Here is a 17,349-nt window from a genome sequence, read left to right as displayed (position 1 = left end):
CTAAGAAATTGTGATAATAGAAGTAAATTAGAAAGTTGTTTAAAATTGCTGCTCTCTCTCACTGGTTTTCAAACCTGCCCTCAAGTCTCCCCAACAGGCCAGGTTTTCATGAGAGCAGGTAAAAGTCTCCCCAACAGGCCAGGTTTTCATGAGAGCAGGTAAAAGTCTCCCCAACAGGCCAGGTTTTCATGAGAGCAGGTAAAAGTCTCCCCAACAGGCCAGGTTTTCATGAGAGCAGGTAAAATAACCATGTTTACTAATCAGCTGATTATTTCCCCTGTGCTCCAGTTCAGATATCCACAAAACGTGGCCTGTTAGGGAGGTCTGAGGTCAGGTCTGAAAACCAGTGCTCTATCTTAAGCGTGAAAGAAAAACTTTGGGTTTCCTGTCCTTTTAACACAAACAATAACACTTTTAGCAAGGCCTAATCACTTCTGTGTAGGTGTGGATCTCACTCATTACAGAGTTTACGTCACTAGAGCAGTATGGTTATCTTGGGTCAAATACACTATACACTTTCTACTACATCCAATATTAATGGGAAACGACCATGCATGAATTTATCAACAATGACGGGATCTAGCAGGGACCCCCGCTCTCCCCCATCCTTTCCCTTTTACTAATCCCCACTAGAAGTGACAAATCTAATATTGCCCCTATTATTGACAAACACCCTGCACTTGCCGTTTTGTGGACACCGTAGTTTGGAATGTAAGACTTTAGGAAGGACTATATTTATCTTTGTATATTTTTTAGCTTTAGTTTATTATATATATATTAAATTCTGTGGTGATAAAAAATAATAATAAAATAAGTGAGCACTTACCTCTGCAACCAAAAGGATCCCGTAAGTCACCAGTCTCTGCACAGCCTCGTGACACACTTGATAAAACAACTGGCAAGGCTAAATGTGCAAGAAAAATACAAAATAAACAAATACATTTTCTAAGAGGAATTTAACATTCAGATATGACCTTACAAAGATAAAGCAACAAAGGGTTAGAAAACCGCACCTTAACGCTCTGCCGGCCACGGATCAACGGACTACCACGTACAATTCAACATCAAAAATAAAGTATGGTTCCAGACTTGCTTCTTTACAAAGGACATTTATTGTTGTATACTCCTTTTTAAAGAAGCAAGGCTGGAACCATATTTGATTTTTGGCTTACAAAGACAAACACACCTAATTTTCCAATAGGCTATTTATTGATCATGGAAGTGGTGCAAACGTTCCAAAGAAACTGCCCCTTTCTGAGGCTGATTACATATGTTACAAATCCATAGCTTTTATAAAAAAAATTACACTTAAGACACACCCCAGGACATGATAATGACATCACTACTCTATGTATCCCAAAACATGATGTATAATCATCTCAAACAAAACATAATGGAACCCTTTCCAATAGCATAACAAAAAAGCTAAAGTAACCAATTTAAAAAAACAAAAATAGAAGAGAAAGTAAATATTTAACTGGTTAAACATCTTTCCAATTCCCTTTTATTATCAAATTTGCTTTGTTTGCTTGGTATTCTTTGTTGAAAGTTAAACTTAGGGGTTCATATGCCGATTTCTAAGCCCTTAAAGTCTGCCTCTTATCTCAGTGCATTTCATTAGCTCTTCACAGTTTAGACAGTGCTAGTTCACATGTGCCATATAGAAAACATTGTGCTCACTCCCATAGAGTTGAGTCAGCACTGATTGGCTAAAATGCAAGTCTGTCAAAAGAGCAGACTATCTTTGGTTCAGACAAAGTCAGGAGTAGAATTCAGCACTTAAATCCCCAGTTAATGCATACCTCTGGAGGGTCACTGCAAAGACCCTAGCAATTCACATAAATACAACACGTCCAGAGAAGGTAGCATAAATCAGCAGAGTATTTATTCCAGCAAAAAAGTGTCAAGACATAGCAACGTTTAAGTAATGTTACCGTAATCATGCCAATGCCCATCTTTGGTTCAGCACCTGGATAGAGCTTGCCGATTGGTGGCTACATTTAGCTACCAAACAGCAAGCACTACCTAGGTTCTGAACCAAAAAATGGGCCGACTCGTAAGCTTACATTCCTGCTTTTTCAAATAAAGATACCAAGAGAACGAAGAAAAATTGATAATAGGAATAAATTAGAAAGTTTCTTAAAATTGCCTGCTCTGTCTGAAGAAAACATTTGGGTTCAGTGTCCTTTTAATGGCTAAAGCTTATGTTACAGAGCAGGCTATTGATGATATTTTATTATGTTTGGAGACAACATTCATTAATTTTTTGCCTTATAACATTATTCCTATTTTTTTTTTTTTTTTAAATCAAGAGATGCCTTAGAGCAGGTGTGGTGAATATATGACACCAGTGCACAACGTTACACTTAAAGGGATATGAAATCCCAATTTTTTTCTTTTGTGATTCAGACAGAGCAAACGATTTTAAAAATGAATTTACTTCTATTATCAAAATTTGCTAAGTTCCCATGATATTGTTTGTTGAAGAGATACCTAGGTAGGTGTCTGGAGCGCTACAAGGCAGGAAATAGTGCTGCCATCTAGTGGTTTTGTAAATGGATAACATTCTTACAAAACTGCTGCCATATAGTGCTTCAAACATGTGCACGCTCCTGACCCTGCTTTTTAACAAAAGGTACCAAGAGAATGAAGAAAATTTGATAATAGTAATTTAGAAATCTGTTTAAAATGTGCATGCTCTGTCTCAATTATAAAAGAACATTTTTGGGTTTCATGTCCCTTTAAGATGAATTTGCTTGTACAACGTCTCCGTGCTACCACCTTATTTGCTTGGTTTCATATTATATATAATAATAATATAATATATTATATATGTTTAGTTTTTTTATAAGCATTATGGTTAGAAGCCAGTAAGATTATTTAGGAGCCATACATACTTTTAGATGCCAGAAAGTGATAATTGTATATAGATAATTGGAGAACAACCCACAAAGTTAGGAGCCAGGGGTAAAATTCTAGGAGTCAGTGGCTCCCTTGCTTCTGGGCTTGTCGAGCCCTGATGTAAAGTTACGTCTCTCTCTGTCACATGCCTAACCATACACAGCGAGGGAACAGCCCTAAAGCTAAAATGTAGCTTTGTCAAATTCTTTTAAAAGGACATCACAAGACCAGATAGCTTTAGAGAACCGGACCCACAGTGTGTGATGTACGTTTGCTTAGAAATAAAATACTCAATGAAATAAAGCATTTTATATTCACACATTTTAAAACAAATGATAAACTGAATGATGCGTTAGAATGAATTAATCTTTCACATCACCAGAAACACACGGTATATTTAGAAAAAAAAATAATAAAAAAATTACTTTAAAATAAATACTTTTTGTTGGAGATTACATGATGATCGGTTTGCTTCATATTATTAAAACAAATGCATTTGTAGTATCGGCATTGCCTGTAAGTCTACTTGTGCGTATGATGCTTTTTACACTATTTTATCAGACTCAGGTTCTCATATAAACCAGCTCTCACCTTACCAGAGCTATCGTTCCTTCGTTAGAGAGGAGGTAGCATAAGCTGGCTGCTGTGCAAATCAATCTCTCCTGACTGATGTTTCCATCTGAAAAACCTGATGCCCCATCGGAGCTCCTCTTGACAAGTTCCACGTGTAGCGCAGAAGCTGCAACAGACAGGAGGAAGTCACACATTTACAGCTACTTAATACAATGTAGCCTACAGTTAGCAACCAAAGGTTTAAATGATAAACTGTTATCCATTATACTAGAAGTCTATGTTCCAGTCTTTAGCACCCCATAGCCATGTATAAACATCAATACATAAGGTATACAGCTCTGGGTAGTTATATTTTCTCTGTTATATCGGTGAAAAAATGAAGCAGAGATAAAAACGACTGCTTTGTGCTCATTTTAAATTGCAGAACTTGCATCATTTGACAAAACATAGATAATATCAAAACTATGCTTTTGCCATCCATATAGAAGACAAAGTAGAGAGTATCTATTTGGAAACAATTATACAAGACCTGGACTTTGTGTTGCTTTTTCTTACGGAAACGATCTACTCCTTCCAGAAATGTAATGTAATGCAATGTATTTTTAGATGTCAAAAAAACATAATTTATGTAAGAACTTACCTGATAAATTCATTTCTTTCATATTGTCAAGAGTCCATGAGCTAGTGACGTATGGGATATACAATCCTACCAGGAGGGGCAAAGTTTCCCAAACCTCAAAATGCCTATAAATACACCGCTCACCACACCCACAATTCAGTTTAACGAATAGCCAAGCAGTGGGGTGATAAAGAAAGGAGTAGAAAGCATCAACAAAGGAAATTTGGAAATAATTGTGCTTTATACAAAAAAATCATAACCACCATAAAAAGGGTGGGCCTAATGGACTTTTGCCAATATGAAAGAAATGAATTTATCAGGTAAATTCTTACATAAATTATGTTTTCTTTCATGTAATTGGCAAGAGTCCATGAGCTAGTGAAATATGGGATATGAATACCCAAGATGTGGATCTTCCACTCAAGAGTCACTAGAGAGGGAGGGAATAAAAATAAAAACAGCCATATTCCGCTGAAAAAATTAATCCACAACCTAAAAAATAAGTTTATTTTCATTTTGAAAGAAAAAAACTTAAATCAAAAGCAGAAGAATCAAACTGAAACAGCTGCCTGAAGAACTTTTCTACCAAAAACTGCTTCCGAAGAAGCAAATACATCAAAACGGTAGAATTTAGTAAATGTATGCAAAGAGGACCAAGTTGCCACTTTGCAAATCTGATCAACTGAAGCTTCATTCTTAAAAGCCCATGAAGTGGAGACTGATCTAGTAGAATGAGCTGTAATTCTCTGAGGCGGGGTCTGACCCGACTCCAAATAAGCTTGATGAATCAAAAGTTTCAACCAAGAAGCCAAGGAAATAGCAGAAGCCTTCTGACCTTTCCTAGGACCAGAAAATAAAACAAATAGACTGGAAGTCTTCCTGAAATTTTTAGTAGCTTCCACATAATATTTCAAAGTTCTTACCACATCCAAAGAATGTAAGGATCTCTCCAAAGAATTCTTAGGATTAGGACATAAGGAAGGAACAACAATGTCTCTACTAATGTTGTTAGAATTCACAACTTTAGGTAAAAATTGAAAAGAAGTCTGCAAAACTGCCTTATCCTGATGAAAAATCAGAAAAGGAGACTCACAAGAAAGAGCAGATAGCTCAGAAACTCTTCTAGCAGAAGAGATAGCCAAAAGGAACAACACTTTCCAAGAAAGTAGTTTAATGTCCAAATAATGCATAGGTTCAAATGGAGGAGCCTGTAAAGCCTTCAGAACCAAATTAAGACTCCAAGGAGGAGAAATTGACTTAATGAAGGGCTTAATACGAATTAAAGCATGTACAAAACAGTGAATATCAGGAAGTATAGCAATATTTCTGTGAAATAAAACAGAAAGAGCAGAGATTTGTCCTTTCAAGGAACTTGCAGACAAACCCTTATCCAAACCATCCTGAAGAAACTGTAAAATTCTAGGAATTCTAAAAGAATGCCAGGAGAATTTATGAGAAGAACACCATGAAATGTAAGTCTTCCAAACTCTATAATAAATCTTTCTAGAAACAGATTTACGAGCTTGCAACATAGTATTAATCACTGAGTCAGAGAAACCTCTATGACTTAGAACTAAGCGTTCAATTTCCACACCTTCAAATTTAATGATTTGAGATCCTGATGGAAAAACGGACCTTGAGATAGTATGTCCGACCGTAACGGAAGTGGCCAAGGCGGGCAACTGGACATCCGAACCAGATCTGCATACCAAAACCTGTGTGGCCATGCTGGAGCCACCAGCAACACAAAAGACAGTTCCATGATGATTTTGGAGATCACTCTTGGAAGAAGAACTAGAGGCGGGAAGATGTAAGCAGGTTGATAACACCAAGGAAGTGTCAACGCATCCACTGCTTCCGCCTGAACATCCCTGGACCTGGATAGATATCTGGGAAGTTTCTTGTTTAGATGAGAGGCCATGAGATCAATCTCTGGAAGACCCCACATCTGAACAATCTGAGAAAACACATCTGGATGGAGAGACCACTCCCCTGGATGTAAAGTCTGGCGGCTGAGATAATCCGCCTCCCAAATGACTACACCTGGGATATGCACCACAGAGATTAGACAGGAGCTGGATTCCGCACAAGGAAGTATCCAAGATACTTCTTTCATAGCTTGGGGACTGTGAGTCCCACCCTGATGATTGACATAAGCCACAGTTGTGTTATTGTCTGTCTGAAAACAAATGAACGGTTCTCTCTTTAGCAGAGGCCAGAATTGAAGAGCCCTGAGAATAGCACGGAGTTCTAAAATATTTCTTGGTAATCTCGCCTCTTGAGATTTCCAAACCCCTTGTGCTGTCAGAAATCCCCAAACAGCTCCCCAACCTTAAAGACTTGCATCTGTTGAGATCACAGTCCAGGTTGGCCGAACAAAAGAAGCCCCTTGAACCAAACGATGGTGATCAATCCACCATGTCAGAGAGTGTCGTACATTGGGATTCAAGGATATTAATTGTGATATCTTTGTATAATCCCTGCACCATTGATTCAGCATACAAAGCTGTAGAGGTCTCATGTGAAAACGAGCAAAGGGGATCGCGTCCGATGCTGCAGTCATGAGACCTAAAACTTCCATGCACATAGCCACTGAAGGGAATGACTGAGACTGAAGGTGCCGGCATGCTGCGACCAATTTTAAACGCCTCTTGTCTGTTAGAGACAGAGTCATGGACACTGAATCTATCTGGAAGCCTAAAAAGGTGACCCTTGTCTGAGGAATCAAGAAACTTTTGGTAAATTGATCCTCCAACCATGTTTCCGAAGAAACAACACTAGTTGACTTGTGTGAGATTCTGCAGTATGTAAAGACTGAGCTAGTACCAAGATATCGTCCAAATAAGGAAACACCACAATACCCTGTTCTCTGATTACAGATAGTAGGGCACTCAGAACCTTTGAAAAGATTCTTGGAGCTGTTGCTAGGCCAAATGGAAGAGCAACAAATTGGTAATGCCTGTCTAGAAAAGAGAATCTCAGAAACTGATAGTGTTCTGGATGAATTGGGGGTGATGCGTGAGAAATAATCTTCTCACAGGAGGTCTTACTCTGAATCCTATTCGATACTTTTGAGAGACAATGCTCTGAATCCAATGATTTTGGACAGATTGTATCCAAAAATCCTTGAAAAACCTTAATCTGCCCCCTACCAGCTGAGCTGGAATGAGGGCCGCACCTTCATGCGGACTTAGGGGCTGACTTTGGTTTCCTAAATGGCTTGGATTTATTCCAATTTGAGGAAGGCTTCCAATTGGAAGCAGATTCCTTGGGGGGAGGATTTAGTTTTTGTTCCTTATTCTGACGAAAGGAACGAAAACGGTTAGAAGCCCTAGATTTACCCTTAGGTTTTTTATCCTGAGGCAAAAAAACTCCTTTTCCCCTAGTGATAGTTGAAATAATGGAATCCAACTGAGAACCAAATAAATTATTACCTTGGAAAGAAAGAGATAGTAATCTAGATTTAGATGTCATATCAGCATTCCAAGACTTAAGCCACAAAGCTCTTCTAGCTAATATATCTAAAGACATGGATCTAACATCAATTTTGATAATATCAAAAATGGCATCACGAATAAAATGATTAGCATGTTGCAGTAAGCAAATAACGCTAGATATGTCAGAATCTAATTCATGTTGCGCTAAATTTTCCAACCAGAAAGTTGATGCAGCCGAAACATCAGCCAAAGAAATAGCAGGTCTGAGAAGATGACCTGAATATAAATAAGCCTTCCTTAGATAAGATTCAAGCTTCCTATCTAAAGGATCCTTAAAGGAAGTGCTATCTTCCATAGGAACAGTGGTACGTTTAGCAAGAGTAGAAATAGCCCCATCAACTTTGGGGATTTTTTCCCAAAACTCTATAGATTTTGCTGGTAAAGGATACAATTTTTAAACCTTGAAGAAGGAATAAAAGAAGTACCTGGCTTATTTCATTCCTTAGAAATCATATCAGAAATAGCCTCAGGAATGGGAAAAACCCCTGGAGAAACCACAGGAGGTTTAAAAACAGCATTTAAACGTTTAGTAGACTGAATGTCAATAGGACTGGTTACCTCAATATCCAAAGTAATTAACACTTCTTTTAATAAAGAACGCATATACTCTATTTTAAATAAATAAGTAGATTTGTCAGTGTCAATGTCTGAGGAAGGATCTTCTGAATCAGATAGATCCTCATCAGAAGAGGATAAATTATTATGTTGTTGGTCATTTGAAATTTCATCAGCTAAATGAGAAGTTTTAAAAGACCTTTTTCGTTTATTAGAAGGTGGAAATGCAGACAAAGCCTTCATAATAGAATCAGAAACAAATTCTTTAAAATTTACAGGTATATCATGCACATTAGAAGTTGAAGGAACTGCAACTGGTAATGTACTATTACTGATGGAAACACTATCTGCATGTAAAAGTTTATCATGACAACTATTATAAATGACATTCGGTGGAATAATTTCTACAATTTTACAACAAATGCACTTAGCTTTGGTAGAACCGATGTCAGGCAGCAATGTTCAAGCAGAAACGTCTGAGGCAGGATCAGATTGGGACATCTTGCACAATGTAAGAGAAAAAACAACATATAAAGCAAAATTATCTATTTCCTTAAATGACAGTTTCAGGAATTGGAAAAAATGCAATAGCATAGGCCTCTGATAGCAAAAAGCAAGAGGCAAACATACAAGGGGTATTGAAATAATGAAAAGTTTGGCGCCAAGTATGACGCACAACGTAACGTAAACTCCTTTTTTGGCGCCAAAATGACGAAGTAGCGTCATAAACGTATTTTTTCGCGCCAAAAATGACGCAATAAAGTTTAGCATTTGACGCACCCGCGGGCCTAATACCCGCAATTGCAAAAAGTAGTCAATTGAAAAAAGACTAAACCCCAGGTAAGAAAAAAATTTCTTAAAATTTTTTACATTCCCCAAATATGAAACTGACAGTCTGCAGAAGGAAATACATGAACCTGGCTCATGGCAAATATAAGTACAATACATATATTATAAATGCATAAAATGCCAAACCATAGCTGAGAGTGTCTTACGTAATGAAAACATACTTACCAAAAGACACCCATCCACATATAGCAGATAGCCAAATCAGTACTAAAACAGTTATTAGTAGAGGTAATGGTAAATTGAGAGTATATTGTCGATCTGAAAAGGGAGGTAGGAGATGAATCTCTACGACCGATAACAGAAAACCTATGAAATAGACCCCCGTTAGGGAAATCATTGTATTCAAATAAGTTATACTCCCTTTACGTCCCTCTGACATTCGCTGTACTCTGAGAGGAATTGGGCTTCAACAATGCTGAGAAGCGCATATCAAAGTAGAAATCTTAGCACAAACTTACTTCACCACCTCCATAGGAGGCAAAGTTTGTAAAACTGAATTGTGGGTGTGGTGAGGGGTGTATTTATAGGCATTTTGAGGTTTGAGAAACTTTGCCCCTCCTGGTAGGATTGTATATCCCATATGTCACTAGCTCATGGACTCTTGCCAATTACATGAAAGAAAACCTGATAACATGATTTATACTGAATGTCGTTGCAGGCCCGTACTTGATTACACAGCTGTGTGTTATTACAGATTAGCTTCTACATGTTACTGAAAAATAGTAATGTTCTTAAGCCACTTCACAGATCACTAGTTAAGCCTCATCTTGAGTATTGTGCACAGTTCTGGAGGCCATATCTCCAGAAGGATATAAACAAACTAGAATCTGTGCAAAAGAGGGCTACAAAAAAAACAAAATTTATGCTTACCTGATAAATGTCTTTCTTTTGCGATGTACCGAGTCCACGGATTCATCCTTACTTGTGGGATATTATCCTTCCTAACAGGAAGTGGCAAAGAGAGCACCACAGCAGAGCTGTCTATATAGCTCCCCCCTTAACTCCACCCCCCAGTCATTCGACCGAAGGCCAAGGAAGAAAAAGGAGAAACTATAAGGTGCAGAGGTGACTGAAGTTTTTAATAAAAAATACCATATGTCTTGAATAGACAGGGCGGGCCGTGGACTCGGTACATCCCAAAAGAAAGAAATTTATCAGGTAAGCATAAATTTTGTTTTCTTTTGCATGATGTACCGAGTCCACGGATTCATCCTTACTTGTGGGATACCAATACCAAAGCTTTAGGACACGGATGAAGGGAGGGACAAGACAGGAACCTAAACGGAAGGCACCACTGCTTGCAAAACCTTTCTCCCAAAAATAGCCTCCGAAGAAGCAAAAGTATCAAATTTGTAAATTTACTTTGTAAAAAAGTATGGAGCGAAGACCAAGTCGCAGCCTTACAAATCTGTTCAACAGAAGCATCATTTTTAAAAGCCCATGTGGAAGCTACCGCTCTAGTAGAATGAGCTGTAATCCTTTCAGGAAGCTGCTGTCCAGCAGTCTCATAAGCCCAACGGATGATGCTTTTCAGCCAAAAGGAAAGAGAAGTCCCCGTAGCCTTTTGACCCCTACGCTTTCCAGAACAGACAACAAACAAAGAAGATGTTTGACGAAAATCTTTGGTTGCCTGCAAATAAAATTTCAAAGCACGAACCACGTCCAAGTTGTGCAACAGACGTTCCCTTCAAACAAGAAGGATTAGGACACAGAGAAGGAACAACAATTTCCTGATTGATATTCTTGTTAGTAACAACCTTAGATAGGAACCCAGGCTTGGTACGCAAAACCACCTTATCAACATGGAAAACAAGATAAGGCGAGTCCCATTGTAATGCAGATAGTTCAGAAACTCTTCGAGCTGAAGAGATAGCAACTAGGAACAAAACTTTCCAAGATAAAAGCTTAATATCTATGGAATGCATGGGTTCAAACAGAACCCCCTGAAGAACTCTAAGAACTAAATTTAGACTCCATGGCGGAGCAACAGGTTTAAACACAGGCTTAATTCTAGCTAAAGCCTGACAAAAAGTCAGAACGTCTGGAACATCTACCAGACGCTTGTGCAACAGGATAGACAGAGCAGATATCTGTCCTTTTAGGGAACTAGCTGACAATCCTTTCTTCAATCCCTCTTGGAGAACAGACCAAATCCTAGGAACCCTGATTTTACTCCAGGAGAAGCCTTTGGATTCGCACCAAAAAAGATATTTACGCCATATCTTATGATAGATTTTCCTGGTAACAGGCTTTCGAGCCTGAACCAAGGTATTTATGACAGACTCAGAGAAACCCTGCTTTGATAGAATCAAGCGTTTAATCTCCAAGCAGTCAGTAGCAGAGAAATTAGATTTGGATGCTTGAATGGACCTTGAATCAGAAGGTCCTGTCTCAGTGGCAGAGACCATGGTGGAAGAGATGACATGTCCACCAGGTCTGCATACCAAGTCCTGCGTGGCCACGCAGGCGCTATCAAAATCACTGATGCTCTCTCCTGTTTGATTCTGACAATCAGACGTGGAATGAGAGGGAAAGGTGGAAACACATAAACCAGGTTGAACGACCAGGGTACTGCTAGAGCATCTATCAGTACAGCCTGAGGATCCCTTGACCTGGAGCCGTAATGAGGAAGTTTGGCGTTCTGACGAGACGCCATCAGATCCAATTCTGGTGTGCCCCATAGCCGAACCAGTTGAGCAAACACCTCTTTCACTTAAGCCTTCCTTCTTAGAGCCGGCAAAGAGAATGACTGGGGGGTGGAGTTGAGGGGGGAGCTATATAGACAGCTCTGCTGTGGTGCTCTCTTTGCCACTTCCTGTTAGGAAGGATAATATCCCACAAGTAAGGATGAATCTGTGGACTCGGTACATTATGCAAAAGAAATAAAAAATAAACTCTACAGGAAAGCCTCAATGACCTAAATATGTATTCCTTAGTTGAATGGAAAGAGGTGAAATGATAGCACCTTTCCAGGATTTTAAGAGGCTTAGTAAAACTGAGGTTGCAAGTATTTTAGATTAAAAGAAAAATTTAAGAACAAGGGGTCATGATCTCAAGCTGAAGGACAGTAGAGTCAGGAGTAATTTGAGGAAGCACTTCTTTACAGAAAGGGTGATTGATTGATGGAATAAACTTCCACAATAGGCGGTAATGACAAATACTGTGGGGTACTTTAAGAATGCCTGGGACAAGCATAAGGCTTTCCTACCAACTAGATAAGTTTACACTCTAAGCAAATTTTGGCCAGGCTTGTTGGGCCTATAGTTATCGGTCATCAAAATCTATGTTCTTATGTTTCTATGTAAAACTGTAGTCCAATGTAATTTAAAGTTGACCAGGCTTTTTATAACAACCTGAATTATTACAAACTAAGAAACAGTCTATCAATACTAGCTTAAAGGGACATGAAACCCATTTTTTTTCTTTCATGATTAAGGTTGAGAATACAATTTTAAACAACTTTCTAATTTACTTCTATTATCTAATTTGTTTTATTCTCTTGGTATCATTTGTTGAAGGAGCAGCAATGCACTAATGATTTCTAACTGAACATATTGGTGAGCCAATCACAATCGGTATATATATATGCAGCCACCAATCAACAGCTAGAACCTAAGTTCTCTGCTGCTCCTGAGCTTACATAGATAAACTTTCCAGCAAAGGATAACAAGAGAAGGAAGCAAATTAAATGATAGACGTAAATTGGAAAGTTGCTTAAAATTGTATTTTCTTTTTGAATGACAAAAAATTGGGTTTCATGTCCCTTTAAACTGCTGGCTCAGGAAGAGATTGTGCCAGTGATTTCTTCTGTAGTGAGAGTGATGATATGGTTGTCATCCCAAAAACCTTTAGAATCCTTATAGTGAAGTAAAAATAGCTGTAGCCTCTTTTTTAGAAAAGCCCAACAGTGCTTTCTCACAAAATTATCTCATTATGGAAAACAGTTCATTTTAGCGCAAGAAACACAAGAAACAATGATCATGCAGCTGGTATTGATAACCAGGTCCCTCTGACTTACAGCTGTATTACATTGTATATACATATTTCGCCTCCTCATGCCCTACCTATTATGGCCTCGGTGATGTACACATGGAGCACGCCATTGCTATAGAAGTTGAGCTCAAACACTGCTGGGATGCTGGTGTTGGGTGCAATGAAGAACTCATTGGTTTGGCTGCTATGAGTGATGTTCACGGAGTTGCCCAGGAGGTGAATCGCGTGCATTACTACATCTTCTGAGCTGCCAGAGAAGCCCAGGTCAAATTCTCGGGCTAATACTTCTTCTTTCATGGAGAAGAAATCTTCAACTAACAGCGAAAGACGAACACCCTGGGAGGAAAACAAAAACACAACTTACAGTTTTTCCCATTTCATCTTGCAAGGAAGCATTATAGATACCCATTACTGAGACCTCACCTGCCGGTATCGATAGAGTAGCAAGCAGGTCACTATGTGAGTGGACATTACTGCGCAGCATTTGTCAGCAGCTTAAAATGAAGAAACATTTTCATTAATTTAAAAGTGCCTTACATTTTAATGTAGTGCTGTAAAATGTCATAGTTTAAAGGGATATGAAATCCAAAACATAAAGTTTGTGAGTCAGACAGAGCATAGCATTATAAAAAAGTTTCCAATAAACTTCTATTATCAAATGTGCTTCATTCCCTTGCTATTCTGTGTTGAAGAGATACCTAGGTAGGCATCTGGAGCACTATATAGCAGGGAATAGAGCTGCCATTTAGTGCTTATGCAAATGGATAATATTATTGCAAAACTGCTGCCATATAGTGCTCCAGAAATGGGCCGGCTCTTAACCATATGTCCCTGCTTTTCAGCAAAAGATAACAAAAGAACCAAGAAAACTTGATGACAGAAGTAAAGTATTGTGTAAAATTCTATTATAAAACGAACAAACTAATCTTGTCCTTACAAATCTGCACCTAATTACGCTACAAACGTTACAACTGTTTCCTGGCTAACTCCACTGTATTAAAGACAGCGCTACAAACAGCATCTACATGTGAGCACCCTGCAACAGCCATACATAGACCTAACAAATATGAGAAAAGGGACACCGTAAACACCAAAAATGTTATTGTTTAAAAAGATAGATCATCCCTTTATTTACCATTCCCCAGTTTTGCATCACCAACACTTTTTTATTAATATACTTTTTACCTCTGTATTTACCTTCTATCTAAGCCTCTGCAGACCGCCCCCTTATTTCAGTACTTTTGACAGACTTGCATTTCAGGCAATTAGCTCTGACTCCTAAATAACACCACATGCATGAGCACAATGTTATTTATATGAAATGCATGAACTAATGCCCTGTAGCTGTGAAAACTGAAATGCATTCAGATAAGAGGCGGCCTTCGAGGGTCTAGAAATTAGCATGTGAGCCTACCTAGGTTTAGCTTTCACCTAAGAATACCAAAGAAATTTGATAAAAGTAAATTAAAAAGTTGTTTAAAATGACATACCCTATCCGAGTCATGAAAGTTTAATTTGGACTTTAAATGACAAAACACAAACTTGCATGTACTTTACAAGTATTTGTATCGTTTCAAGCTATTATACAAGTGTTTGCTTGTTATTATGTGCAGCATAGTGAGTTGCCTACTAGAGTGCCGCCACTAGTGTATTCCATTTCATTTGTATTTAATAGGCATTGAAATACACACGAGTTGAAGAGTATGGGCACGAATAGTAGGAATATATGCCAGGTATCTTAATCTAGTAGTGCATGTCTCAAACATACCTCAAGTGATTAAGTTAACAATGGTTATGTACTTACTAAAAAGCACATGGTTGGCTAAGTTTGTAATTAGTTGCCTTCGGAAAGTCCCATCTAGTACATTTCTAGAATCAGTATGATCTGATATTCCATTTTCATTTCCAACATTGTTTGATCTAAAGAAAGAAAAAAAAAGATTGGATTAATAGGAAAAAGACAAAAATGCCAATATAAATAAAAACCGACAGATCATTTTAATTCCCTGCATGGGCTAGACCAAAAATGTGCAAAAAGAAGCCCGAAAAGCTAACAATTTGCTCATAGAAATACATATACATAGAAGTATATTCTTATTTTAAAGGGACAGGAAACACAATTTTTTTATTTTATAATTCAGATAGAACATACCATTTTAAACAACTTCCCAATTTACTTCTATTATCTAATTTGCTTCATTATTTAGGTATCCTTTGTTGAAAAGTATAGCTAGGCTCAGCACCTGGATGCCATTTGTGGATTGCTGGCTGAACATTTTATATGTGCAGTCACCAATCAGCAAATAGCACCCAGGTGCTGATGTACAGCCACCAATCAGCAAATGGCACGCCAAGGGGCTGAGCCTATCCAGCTATGCTTTTCAAAAAAGGATACCTAAATGAAGCAAATTAAATATTAGCAGTAAATTTGGAAGTTGTTTAAAATTGTATGCTCTATCTGAATCATGAAAAAAATGTGGGTTTCCTATCCCTTTAAATGTATTTTGTTTGTTCTTATGAATATACAAAGGATGAATAAATCTTCTTTTGGTTTCTATGTTTATGAAGGTCTACCCTCTTACAGATGTGGGAGCTATCCCCCAGTCACTGAGCATTACAACTACCGCATGAGAAGTGCACAAGGACATATTTCCCATTTAGTTCAATATAAACGTGAGACATATTTAGCTGGAGAAAGTCCTAGTCACCTGGTAGAGAGGATTGTGGGTAACAAGGCTTGCTGTAAGCCCAGCAATGGAGGGGAAGGTTTTTGCCTCTGGTTATCTAGATATTCCTGTAAAGAAATACAAAGAAAATGCATTAAATAAAATATTTAGAATAAGACACACAAAAAAGAAAAGAAAAAAAAAAGGATAGTGGATCTTTAAACATCAAATCAAACATTCATCCAAACCTAAAAGGAAAACAAGTCATTTTTCTTTATTGGACCTAAGAAACGGCACTTTAAAAGGGACATGCTAATTCCCTAAGGCAAGTAATTCCTTTTTTTTCCACTACTCATACCCTAGTACAGAGCGCTATGTGACCATAATCATTTTATTTGCTAAACTATGGTTAAATGGTGCATTTTCATATTTACTACCTCTCTAGGGAAAACTACATAACCCTTACAATTCTAGGAAGATATATACAGGCACAGTGAAATTAACACACAAAAGCAAAATATATTTATATTTGTTAAACTGAAAAAATATATATATTTTTTTTTACTTACTTTTAATGAAAATGGTTGCGCAAAATCCATTCTCACACAGCCATAGTTCTTCCTCAGCATCCGGAAGACCCCTCTTGCAATACTCCACAGGCCTTCATCTTTCTTGGGTTTGCCCTTCAACAGCAAAGAATAAGGATTACAGAAGTTGCATATCTTTATTTTCCCAATAGGCTTTTTGATTACCCTTCCCCACGGCTGGCATTACTGTACCGGTGCCTGACAAGTACAGTTTAATTAGAGGTCACTTCCTAGGAACAATACTGCACTCTTGAAATGTGTAGCTGATATTGGAAGTAACTTTTATTCTGTGTTAGGAGGATTGACTGAAAATACTTATATGATCTCTAGTGTCAAACTGCTGTATTACCGATGTTCTACCTATAGTCTGTGACACCGTTTTCCAAAAAGATCTAAATGCTGCACCGTTTACAAAATTAGCATCCAAAATTCATTTCAGAGATAAATTAGATCTTCCACCAACCTAAGTATAATTATATCAAAACAACACGTGAACCACAAGTGTATGGAACCTAGGTTACGCTGCAGGTATATGAAGAAGAATTACTACACTTGTGCAAACAGGTCAGAACTGAAATGCAATGAAAACTAGATTTCAACATGGAGGCTCCCATGGTTAGAGGGAGGTGTCCCTTTAAAACAGGAGCATTGTAGTGCAGAGAAAACATTCTCTTATTCTTCATAGCACATAAATGTCTCGCTCGGGAGCTTTAGAGAACTGCTGCTTCCAAGCAGAGAAGAGCCAGTGAACCATTCAACAGTGGCAATCACTGCCTGAAACTGGGACTTATGAGTTTAAACCCTTTGTGGTGCCAATCCGGGCATGTCAATTGCACTACAATATCCCTTTAAAATTGAACATTAATCTCGTAATATCCCCTACATAGTGTTAAATAAAAACCGTAAAACAATTCAATGTGCATTCATTATTTATTTTGCCTAATTTTCTTTTAAATTTACAGCTTTGGAAAGCATTGTGCATACTGAATTACTCTGCTGCCTGCCTGATTCTGCAACATGCTACACAGTGGTTGATTTTATCCTTTAGGCCTAGATAAACAAGTGGAGTGCAAAAAATATTAGCACTATCGATTGCTAACACCTCGGAA

General features: G+C 38.0%; 1 protein-coding gene across 2 annotated transcripts in view; it reads right to left on the bottom strand.

Moving 5' to 3' along the window:
* The window catches only part of GPAM (glycerol-3-phosphate acyltransferase, mitochondrial), a 148,732-nt gene that overhangs the window by 28,855 nt on the left and 102,528 nt on the right, over nucleotides 1-17,349 (bottom strand). For both annotated transcript variants that reach the window (XM_053692742.1, XM_053692743.1), the window contains exons 11-17: nucleotides 16,223-16,336; nucleotides 15,696-15,781; nucleotides 14,792-14,907; nucleotides 13,411-13,481; nucleotides 13,059-13,323; nucleotides 3,498-3,640; nucleotides 827-904 (exon numbers count right to left, since the gene is read on the bottom strand). In XM_053692742.1, the coding sequence (XP_053548717.1) occupies nucleotides 827-904; nucleotides 3,498-3,640; nucleotides 13,059-13,323; nucleotides 13,411-13,481; nucleotides 14,792-14,907; nucleotides 15,696-15,781; nucleotides 16,223-16,336 (873 nt within the window). The remainder of the gene's footprint in view (nucleotides 1-826; nucleotides 905-3,497; nucleotides 3,641-13,058; nucleotides 13,324-13,410; nucleotides 13,482-14,791; nucleotides 14,908-15,695; nucleotides 15,782-16,222; nucleotides 16,337-17,349) is intronic.

This window comes from Bombina bombina, chromosome 9 (genome assembly GCF_027579735.1).
Source record: "Bombina bombina isolate aBomBom1 chromosome 9, aBomBom1.pri, whole genome shotgun sequence".
Lineage (NCBI taxonomy): Eukaryota > Metazoa > Chordata > Amphibia > Anura > Bombinatoridae > Bombina > Bombina bombina.
Note: the sequence above shows the minus strand (reverse complement) of the source record. Positions and strands in the feature narration are given on the sequence as shown.